General features: G+C 34.5%; 2 protein-coding genes across 2 annotated transcripts in view; both read left to right on the top strand.

The window, feature by feature from the left end:
• Nucleotides 1-2,624: 2,624 nt before the first annotated feature.
• On the top strand, nt 2,625-6,790 carry LOC111403301 (6,7-dimethyl-8-ribityllumazine synthase, chloroplastic). The gene is made up of 8 exons (XM_023031746.1): nt 2,625-2,853; nt 3,092-3,204; nt 3,419-3,514; nt 4,236-4,331; nt 4,588-4,666; nt 5,435-5,481; nt 5,674-5,733; nt 6,528-6,790. The coding sequence occupies exons 1-8, from the start codon at nt 2,691-2,693 to the stop codon at nt 6,567-6,569; spliced, it is 696 nt and encodes a 231-aa protein (XP_022887514.1). The 5' UTR covers nt 2,625-2,690; the 3' UTR covers nt 6,570-6,790.
• Nucleotides 6,791-9,002: 2,212 nt separating this feature from the next.
• Nucleotides 9,003-11,429, top strand: part of LOC111403300 (RAP domain-containing protein, chloroplastic) — a 6,516-nt gene continuing 4,089 nt past the window's right edge. Inside the window, exons 1-3 of the mRNA XM_023031745.1 lie at nt 9,003-9,137; nt 9,216-11,097; nt 11,194-11,276. Coding sequence (XP_022887513.1) covers nt 9,228-11,097; nt 11,194-11,276 — 1,953 coding nt within the window. The 5' untranslated portion in view covers nt 9,003-9,137; nt 9,216-9,227. The remainder of the gene's footprint in view (nt 9,138-9,215; nt 11,098-11,193; nt 11,277-11,429) is intronic.

Genomic DNA, 11,429 nt, shown 5'->3' with positions numbered 1-11,429 from the left:
ATATTTCAAAATTAAGAAAACAAGTTTCAAACTTCAAAAATCAGATTTTTATTAAAATATATTTATGATTTAATTAATTTATTTATTAATTAAATATATTTAGGTCACATGTTTATACAATTTGGTCATAACTTAACAATTTAATTAGTCACTTATTATTTTTTGGTCACAAATCAAAAATTTTATGTCAAAAATTATTTTACGATCACAATTCAAAATTTTTATAGGTCACAGTTTGTTCATTGGTCACAAATCAAAAAATTAATTAGTCACGAATTAATCTTTAGTCACAACTAATCAAATTATTGGTCACAGATCGAAAATTTTATAGGTCACATATTATTCTTAGGTCACGAATAAAAAAATTTATAAGTCGCGAGATATTTTTTGGTCACGGTTATCTAATTAATTAGTCACGAATTAATTTTTAGTAACAAATTATCAAATTATTGATTACAACTAATTTCTTGGTCACAAATCAAAATTTTTATAAGTCACGGGATGGTTTTTGATTGCAAATTCACAAAATTTATAGGTCACATATTCAAAAATATTATTGATCACAACGTATTTACTTATTGCAAATTATTGAATTAATTGGTCACAATTATTTTTTTCAATCACAATTTAATCAAAAGTGAGTCTCAATCGGAAGTCACAATCACAATTTTCAGGTCACGATTAATTTTTCGATTACAACTTAATCAATTGAAAGTCACAATCAGAGGTCGCAGTCACAATTATCAGGTCACATATCCAATTATTAATAGCAATCACGTAGATAATTGGTCACAACTATTCAAACGGTCACAGATCGAAAATCACAATTTACTTATAGGTCACATATCACTAATATTATAGGTCACAACAATCACAATTTATTAATTTTTTAGATCACACATTATTTTTTAGTCACAGTTTATCTTTTTCATTGATCACGCATTATTTATTTTATTTATTGGTCACTGATTAACCAATTCACTAGTCACAATTGACCAAATAATCTGTCACCACCAATTCCAACAACACTACCACCACCGTGACCACCACCACACTGTTCACAAAATATCCAATAAACAAAATTCAACTGTGAGCAACAGTTAAAGTCACAATTTTCATCGCCATCACCGTCGCCCGTCACACACCAACACAACAATTGAGAATCTCAAATAACTAAATGATTGGTCACAACACCACCTCCTCAAACCGCCGTCGTCGCCCCCACGCAACACCACCATCGTACTACTGCCATGACCACCACAATCGCCACCACTATCACCATTAAAACGACCAGACCATGCAAAACCAAAATCACCACCTAAACACCAGCAATACTGTCACCAAAAAAATGAAAAATAAAAGAAATCGCCCAACCACCGAATTGCCACCGCCACCGCCACCGCAATGCCTATGCCACCACCAAAACGTCACCCAATGCTTGTGCCACCAGCATGACCACCTGTAACAACACCATCGCAGTCCACCACTAAATCATCGCCACCATCGCAACGTTCACAAAACCATCAATCACCAACAAAAACACCCAAAACTCAATAAAATCGTCTTCCAGAAATTCAAAAAAAAATAAAAAATAAATAAATCACAGCACTGACCACCGCATCACAGCACCACCACCGCGCACACCACCACAACCGTGCAACGATTGTGGGAGAAACGAGTCACTTCATCCTATTCGAGGCTCTGCAGTTTCCTTTTTTTGGGGGGTGATTGGTTTTCATCTACGGTTGCCCAACACCAACCATAGGATTAAAAAAAAAAGAAAAAGAAATCGCCCAACACCGACCATAGGCAGAGTTTCCACCTACGGTCAGTGTTTTCAGGGGAGGGCGAAAGGGAGAGAGAAGAGAGAGAGAACGATTTTGGGAAATTGATGGTGGGTTTGTAATTTAATTTAATTTAATAATATATTTATATAATAATATTATCTTAAAGAATAAAAAAATCTGGTTTTTGAAATAGTAAACTTTTCCTATGATTTATGAAATGTAATCTTCAAGGTAGGCTTTTATGTAATTTCCACATAAAAAAATTTGACTTGAGCCTTCTAATATAATAAGTAAGCCCATCAAGATAGTTCAAATATTTTTTAAAATAAATAATTAGTTAAAACTTGTTGAGGTTATGATTTTTAATGAAAAAAATAAATAATTTTTTTTTTATTTTTCTAATCTTTTAAATTTCGGATCGGATTATCGGATGAGATATCCGATAATATAGCTAATCGGATATGGATTTAACATTCAAATATCCGTCGGATTATCGTCGATAATTATTTTTAATAGATCAGATCGAATTTGAGCAGATCTAATCCATATTCGATCCATTTACAGCCCTACTCATGAAAGATTTGATTAATATTGATTATTTGACTTTGATTTAGATTAAAATAAGATTTTAATTTGTACCAAACGGACTCTAAATTGTTTGTTATAGTAACATTTTTTATCAGACATTCACACAATAAAATATTCTACTTACAAATTAATAATTTTTTTTAATTTTAAATCCACATTTTTCAAAAAAATATTATTCAAAACTCGTAACGGGGAGACAAACCTCTTGACTTGCTTCATGGAAAAAGGTCAAAAAGTCAAAATACATGAATTCCATTTTCTACCCTATTCACAGTATAACGCCTGCAGAAGCATAGAGCAGAGAAGATTGCGAAAATGGCTGCTGGCGTTTCATTCGGTGACTGCTACCTTCTTCCTCGTTCTTCTTCCTCAATTCCCACAAATCGTCATCCACCCATCTCTTTCCTATTTAAACCTAAAAGATTCCCAACAACAAAAATAGATGGTACGTCACTATCGTCATCCTCCTCCCAGCTAGGTATGTGTTCTCCAGATCGATCTACTTCTAATCATTACTTGTTCTAGTTCAAAATTTAACAATCAAGTTTGTTTCTTGGCCCTTCAAATGATTGTAGCTTGCTCTGTATCTGTGAATTCTAAATCGAGATTAGCACAGCTTCAAAAATTGGTCTTTATCCGTGTTAAATGACTACTTAATTTGGGTTTGATTGTGTTTTATTTTTATCTCATTGATATTGACATTGTGGCTATTTCAGGATTTGGTTTTTCAATTGAGAGGAAGACCGGCAAAGATCGTAATGCGCAGATGTTGGCTGTTCGACAGTTAACTGGTTCAATTACGGCTGCTGAGGGGCTCCGCTTTGCTATTGTGCGTGCTGCCGTTTTGCATATTTGTGTTCCTTAATTACGTTTATTACACTGATATTTGGTGTTTATTTTTGTTTTTAGTAGTTGAATTTAGGGGTTGACTGTGTTTTTTCCTGATGAGGGTTGGGGTTCCTATTGCTTATGTTCCAAATGTTTGCTTCGTTTTGTTTATTTTGGGGCTTTACTGGATGTGGATTTGTTGTTTTTGTATAAAGGTGGTGGCACGTTTCAATGAAATCATCACGAAGCTACTATTGGAGGGAGCTTTGGACACTTTCAAGAAATACTCAGTTAAAGAAGAAGATATTGATGTGAGCAACCAACAATTATCGATGATGCTTCATTTGTTTGCCTCTTTTTGTTACTTGTAATTGCTAGAGTTCATGAGCATAATTTAAGTTAGCACTATATGAATGATTAGAATGTTGGTATAACTAGTTTACATGTCTTTATGTATGATGGAAATGTTTTCCTTGGCACAATATCTATGTTATCACTTTGTGGAATTAGTTTAAGCTTCTCATTGGCCGTTTTCTTGCAAATTACAAGCTTTTAGGTAGCTCAGCCTTGCAGTATTAATTTTTTAATCAATTGATAATTTTTCACTAACACTAGGAAGGCCCATCTGGATCTCTTGTTCCTCCAAAATCTAGATAAATAAGGTTGAACGGAAAGAGTGGTTTTCAGAAACTATAATTGATATTTTTAAAATGCAGGTAACTCAAAAGTGTTGTGAGCACATTAATAAAATAAGCTATACATTCATTAGACTCCATTGTGTGGTTGAGTTTCTAATACTTATGGGGTAGACAAATTTAAATTGAGCATAAGTATTATTTTAGACTTGAAGATTTTAATTCTTTTTATCACAATGGTGAGATGAATAGTTTTTGCAGTGACCTTTTCATTTCCCTACTTATTCTGGATACTTTCTTTTTTTTTTCCGCAATTGTTTTAATGTTGGTCTGCCTGTCAAAAAACTTTTATGCTTGAACAGATACACATAGCATTATCCTAATCTCTTTGCATTAGGTTGTGTGGGTTCCTGGTAGTTTTGAAATTGGCGTGGTTGCTGAGAAGCTGGGAAAGTCTAGGAAATATCAAGCAGTTCTGTGTATTGGAGCTGTGGTATGCTTTTCTTTCACAAGTTCCAAATGTTTAGTGATATTTCTTTTATTTTGCACGTCTCCCTTAATATGTTTTCATATTTTTATTATTTGCATTTTCTGTCACAGCTCAAGGTCACTATTTATTTTCAATTGTCTACTATGTGAAGGCTATCAAGTTTCATTATATTTTTGCCTCTTCTTGGTGTTCCCTGTATCCTTATCATTATTCCCAATTACTAAATGAATTTATCATCTTTACCCTTTTTGACCAGTAGATTCGAGGTGACACTTCCCACTACGATGCTGTGGCTAATTCAGCTGCATCAGGAGTACTCTCTGCAGGTCTAAATTCAGGTGGGTTGATTTTGACATTAGAATTATATTGATTTCCGCCACCCCCATTTACTGCTGCATAAGTCCATGCACATAATAACAGCTAAAGCCTAAGTTTCTGTGTCATTTGGCAATGCTGACATTTTTATAATGTTACTGTCAATTAACTTTATTGGTGTACCTGTTGAATTTGTATCACTTACTGTTAATGGAAAAAATGTATTCCAATTTCTCTCGAATATTTCGTTCAGACTATAGTTTTTGGAGACCTGTTTTCTTAACATCCTTGAAGTTTTTCAAGTAGGTCGGTGATGATGTGTCATTAGATGGTTAGTCATTGCTTGCCTGACCCCTGATGGATAGTTTCTTGTCATCCCTGTGGCAAAGGGGCTAATTCTTTTGCTGGATTATCTTTAACAATGTTTGTTCATAAATTATAGTTTTGTATTTATTTTTTATTTTTTGAGAAAAATTGGTTGATTTCTGACCTCTAACACGGTGATCCATTTTCATGTATATATTTTCTTATTGGGATAAGTTGTGAGGTGACAATATCCATTAACTCTTTTCATAACCTTTTGAATATCAATTATTCCCAAATATCATTTTTGTTTCCCTTAATTACTTCTATATATTTAGTGGCAAGCACCTTACACCCAAATGGCACACACTTACTACTCAAAATCCCTGAAGTTATCTTAAGTTCCATCTTCACGACACAGTTTTGGTTGCAATTGCTTTGACCGAAATTTGATTGACCAACGAGCTTCTATTTACAATGATTTGCAGGAGTTCCTTGCATATTTGGGGTTTTGACATGTGATGACATGGATCAGGTAAAACTGTGGAACGTTTTTTCTTAGACTATTGTTTATGGAATCTGCAATGTTTTGTATTACTAAATGGAGCTTCTTAAGTCAGTTTACTCAAAAAGCTTTATGTATCTGTAGAATTTCTATTGTGTATTTTCTTTTTCTTTTTGGTTAAATGCAGATTTTTTTCTATAAAAAAGTTCATGATAATTGCAGGCTTTAAATCGAGCTGGTGGAAAGGCAGGAAATAAAGGTGCTGAAGCAGCTTTGACAGCTGTAAGTTGATACCGTCATGTCGTAAAATTTTTCTTGTGACCATTGTTTTCCTTCCTTTTGGTGATTAGTGTTATGCTTAAAATCTTGTGGAGAAATAAGGCTGTTATCTATCTACCTTCTTCTCCCTTGATCTGCTTTTACTTTATATTACATGTTTAATGACTATGTTTTTGTTCTAAAACTGTAAATCACAATAAGTGGATTATTTGTGTACAATGGTTGGTATTCAAGATGGGCCAACCCGTCTGTATTTGCTTCCTCTCTCTGTGCATATGGTTGTATGATAAGTTAAACCGCAGAATAGTGAAAGGTAAAGGAGAAGAAGGCTTAGGTGTTGTATATAATCATGTTTGAAATTGTAGACTATCCGTTCCAAATCTGAAGATGTTTTTGATGGAGTTTCGTATATTTAGTTTCTCGAACATGCAGTCACAAGAATCTGAAATGGTCTTTCTCCTCTTGTGAGGACATAATTTACATATAAATAAATAAATTTATCTACTCTAAAATTTGGTGGTTCAACATGGTATTAGAGAAAGAGTTTCTGCATTCAAGTTTTGCCACCACCCATTTATGAAAATTTTGCACATGTAAAGCCTTTGATGAAAGCGTATGATATAATTTGAATAAATAAATTCGCTCACTCTCTGTTAGCTTAAGCTTATAGACAAGAGATGGTCCAACAATAAATAACCTCCTTGATGACCCTGAAATTTTAGGCTTGTAAATTGTGTTCATTTGTCCCCTTAAAGGAGTGATCCTATTGTAAGTTTATTTCTGGGGTTGTTTTGCAGATTGAGATGGCATCCTTGTTCGAGCATCATCTGAAGTTTTAACGTGGTTTCAGCTCCTTTCTCCACCTGCACTCTGTCTTGTTGAAGAGCGGACTGTGCTGTAATTTTCAAGAGAACCTAAAATATCCTCGTATTGAGAGTGAAAATTGGTCGAATAAAGTCTTTAGGTAATGACGTGAAAGTTGTACTATACTTTTTTGTAATGTCAAGTCACTTTGTTGGAATTTATTTCATGACGAGCAATATTTTTGGTCTTCGTTTTTCGCTGCTTGGAAGTTATACTGCATCTCAAATCCTTATAGTCAGTGTTCTAAAAAGCGTAATGCATGGCGATGCGTTGATACTAAGTTAAGGGCAATGCGAGATTAGGCGAGACAAATGTATAAAAAAAGGTTTTCTTATTTTAATATTATTTTAAATTTTTAATCAATAAAAAATTTATTTAATAATTATAAATTATTTAATAATTATAAGTTTTAACTTTAAAGACTTGTAAAGAAAAAAGAAAAAAAACCTAATAATGTGCACCTAGGCTCGCATTGGCGCCTTAGCCTCGCCTCATGTCTGTTGATCGTCAAATAATGCGTCAGGCACTTCGCTTGGCGCCTTAGCCTCGCACCAATGCGCAAATTGGTGCGCTATTTAGAACACTACTTATGACACATAATGCATAGACCTAAAGAATTCGTAATCATATTAGAATACGAAAGATAAATAATATTTTCTGCGGTTACTTTACCAGATGTAGCCCCTATTAGACGGACATTGTTTTAGCAAAAACTAAATTTTACTATAAGCATGTTATATGTACAGAAGGAGGGGTCCTAGACCCTCCAGATAAGACATGATAGGGCTAGTGGGTTTTTTTGCACTAAAGTTCTGTAATATTTCTGTTAAATCCATTCCTGTACGAACGTGAAAATCAATTTCTACAACCCTCGTCTTTCAAAACTACTTGGTATTCTCTTTCCAACAATTATGTCATTCGTATAATCAAACTTGATAATAATGGTTGACAATGTTTGTGTTGTTTAAATGCAGGCCAATGATTTAAAAAACAGTTTTTGAAATTGAGTTATCATCCAATGTTGTCAAATTAGATTGTACATCTAGCATGATTCAGTTCGTAGTATATCAATGACGGCAAAAATGGCAAACGAATTTTTTCAACGTGTCTCATTGCAACAGAATTTAATATCTGTCAAATGCACCAGTAATTTTTTTTTTATTGTAACACTGTTTGAAAAATTGCAAAATACTTTAAATGGCTAAAATAAAGGTTGTCAAATAGAGGCACAGTTATGAATTTCGACCACTTTTAGATATCATTTTCATCAGAAGATTACTTAACCTATCTCAGGGAGATCGAGAAGTTCAAATGATGGCTTTGTCTAATGTTTTTACTCTTACATAAACAAAAATTGATGGAATTTGCTCACAATATGTGATGTCCTAAGCCTTAGTGACCCGAATGCCACTAACATAAATCTTATCTATGGCCGAAACATGATTCGATAAATTATTTAAGCTCTTAGATGAAATGTATGTTAGCAACACTCGAGTTGGTTTCTTAATCGAGGTACTTCTTTGCACCTACATTCTTGCTTGTAAGTATTATTTATAAATTGGATTCTTCAATTATTTTCTCCTAACAAGCAAAGCCATTACTCGACCAAAGCAAATGAGGAGAATGCTTTAGCGTATAAATACGTAGGGAAGAGTCGTGGATAAGTAGATAGTAATTGTGAGTTAATCGATATATGTGGTTGAAAATAGAGTTTGACAAATTTATAAATGATTTATAAACTCATCATATACAGTGTTAGATAGCATTTCTTGACCGAAAATTGCTATTTTTATTTTTATTTTTTGTTAATTTGGCAATTTTTTGAATTGAAGACTTTATTTGTGTGCTGATAAATTAAATAGAACCATGAAATATGCATAAATAATAAAAAATGTATTCATAACTAGAATTAGTATATTGTTGTATAATTTATCAATAACTTTTCACAGTTTCATGCTTTACATATATATTCTGAATATCAATGTTTGTTTGATGTAAATTTTTAGCAAACAAAGGTGATAAAAGTTGGTAAATCCAAAAAAAAAAAAAAGATAAAAATTATGAATGGAATAAAATGTGTGATTAAAAATAAATATTGACCAATTTTTTTAACAAAAAATTAATTTTATCAAACAAGTCCTAAATTTCACGTACTAAAATTCACTTTTTCTTAATTAAGGATTGTTGTTTTTGGTAACTCCATCCAACTCCATTTATTAAAACATAAAAATGAAAAAATCGTGCACCTGTTCGATGGAAAAATTTGATGATCCCATGAAATATTTAATCAAAATTAATTATTGATCTTGATTTATATTAAAATTAAAATTTTAACATATATCCTTTTTTTTTTTCATTTTTTAATTCTTTTAATTTTATTCAGAATTACATACAGTCACAAGCTTATCCACTTCACAGCACCGCCGCGACACAACTTTGGTGGTAGGTGCCACATAAAATAAGACAGAACGGAGGCGGAGGCAGCGGAGATCAACGTTTGAAGTCGTGAAATCAGGGTTGGTCTGCCATACTCTCCTGTAATAGTAAGTTTCTTATTTTACATTTTCCATATACATAAAATAGTTTGTCAAAATCGTTTAACTTGAAGCAAATAAATACAGAAAAATAAAGCGATGGAAGCAACGGCCTTGCTAAATACATTCCCCACTTTTAAAAGATTGCCTTCCAAAGGAATTTACGTAAAAACTGCAATGCCCATTTTGAATCCAAAGATTCATCTGGGCTACCATTTTCGAAAGCATTGTTGCACAAGTATTGGGCGAAATTACAACAAATACATGGGTTCTGTAGCTATTAAAACTCCGGATAATGAAATTGACAACGTTGAGGACGTGCAAGAGGAAAAGGGGCTTAGTTCTAGTAACAGTAGTGTGGATTGGAAAGCAGAGTTTCTTGGGGAGATAGACCCATATGGACACTTGCCCCCTAAGAAGAGGAAAAAAGAACCGAATTCGAGGTTGTTAGAAGAATCTGATAAAATGGAATGGTGTGTAAGGGCTAGGAAGATTGCTTTGAAATCTATTGAGGATAGAGGATTAACTGCTAAAATGGAAAGGGTAGTTATTGGTGATGGGAAGAAGAAGAAGAAGAAAAAAAAGAGCTCCAAGAAACAGAAGATTGATAAAATCAATCCATTAGGATCTGATATAGAAGTAGAGGACGAGGGTTCCAATTCTGATGGAGTAGAATTTGATGTGGGTGATATTGATTCTTTGGACATGGCTGATCATCTTAGGAGATCTGTGAGCATGCTTGCAGGTGGAATGTTTGAAGAAAGAAAAGGGAAAACAATGGAAACATTTGTTCAAAGGCTTTCACAATTTTCAGGGCCTTCTGACCGTAGGAAAGAAATTAATTTGAATAAAGCAATTGTTGAAGCGCAGACTGCTGAGGAAGTTTTGGAGGTTACAGCTGAGATAATCATGGCTGTTGCAAAAGGGCTTAACCCTTCACCTCTTTCACCTTTGAATTTAGCCACGGCATTGCATAGAATTGCCAAGAACATGGAGAAAGTATCGATGATGAGAACACGGAGGTTGGCATTTGCTCGGCGGAGAGAGATGTGCATGCTTGTAGGGATGGCGATGACTGCCTTGCCCGAGTGCTCAGCACAAGGTGTTTCAAACATTGCTTGGGCATTGTCGAAGATTGGTGGCGAGCTTCTTTATATGTCAGAAATGGACAGGGTGGCAGAGGTGGCCTTGACTAAGGTTGCCGAGTTCAATTCGCAAAATGTTGCCAACATCGCAGGTGCTTTTGCTTCAATGCAGCACTCTGCTTCGGATCTCTTTTCAGAATTATCAGAAAGGGCCTCAGATATAATTCCCACATTTCAGCCACAAGAAATTGCTCAGGTATTGTGGTCTTTTGCCTCTCTTTGTGAGCCTGCGGACTCTTTGCTGGAGTCTCTTGATAATGCTTTTGCGGAGATGAAGCAATTTAAGTGTTGCATAGTTGGTGAAACATCTAATTTTGGTGAAGGAAGAGCAGCAGGGAGTAACGGAAATGTTGAGTCTGAAGAACTTTTAGGGCATCATGTTCTTGAGTTTAATAGAGATCAGCTGGGTAATATATCTTGGTCGTATGCCGTTCTTGGGCAGATGAATCGAGTTTTCTTTTCCCACGTGTGGCGAACTCTAAGCCATTTTGAGGAGCAACAGATTTCTGAGCAGTATCGGGAAGATATTATGTTTGCTTCTCAGCTTCATCTTGTGAATCAATGTCTCATGCTAGAATGTCCCCATCTTCAGTTATCTCTTCCAAGTGTGCTGGAAGAGAAAATTGCTCGTGCTGGAAAAAGTAAGAGGTTTAATCAAAAGGTGACTTCCTCATTTCAGAAGGAGGTGGCCCGTCTTCTTGTTAGCACTGGCTTAGATTGGGTCAAAGAATATACTGTAGAGGGCTACACTTTGGATGCAGTCTTGATTGATCAGAAAATTGCTATGGAAATCGATGGGCCGACTCATTTCTCGAGAAATTCTGGTGTGTATCGTATTAAATCATAAAAAACCCTTTTGGAACTCATATACGGCAATATTTCCCTATGCATTTACTAATTATTTTATTATTTCTTCACAGGGGTTCCACTGGGGCATACCATGCTAAAACGCCGTTACATTACTGCAGCTGGGTGGAAACTTGTCACTGTGTCTCATCAAGAGGTAAATTCTCGTGTCTCTTTTATGTCATCTCTAATGCATATGCACAAGCTCAGAACAACATTATTCAGCCTGAGGATGAGTTGGCATTCTCAGTACTTGAGCAAATTAACCAGCCCCCCTGAACCCACTGCCCTTCAACTGATGTTGGAAACC

Source organism: Olea europaea, chromosome 11 (assembly GCF_002742605.1).
Source record: "Olea europaea var. sylvestris chromosome 11, O_europaea_v1, whole genome shotgun sequence".
In the NCBI taxonomy this organism is placed as follows: domain Eukaryota; kingdom Viridiplantae; phylum Streptophyta; class Magnoliopsida; order Lamiales; family Oleaceae; genus Olea; species Olea europaea.
The sequence above is the reverse complement of the archived record's forward strand: the minus strand, read 5'-3'. Positions and strand labels throughout refer to the sequence as shown.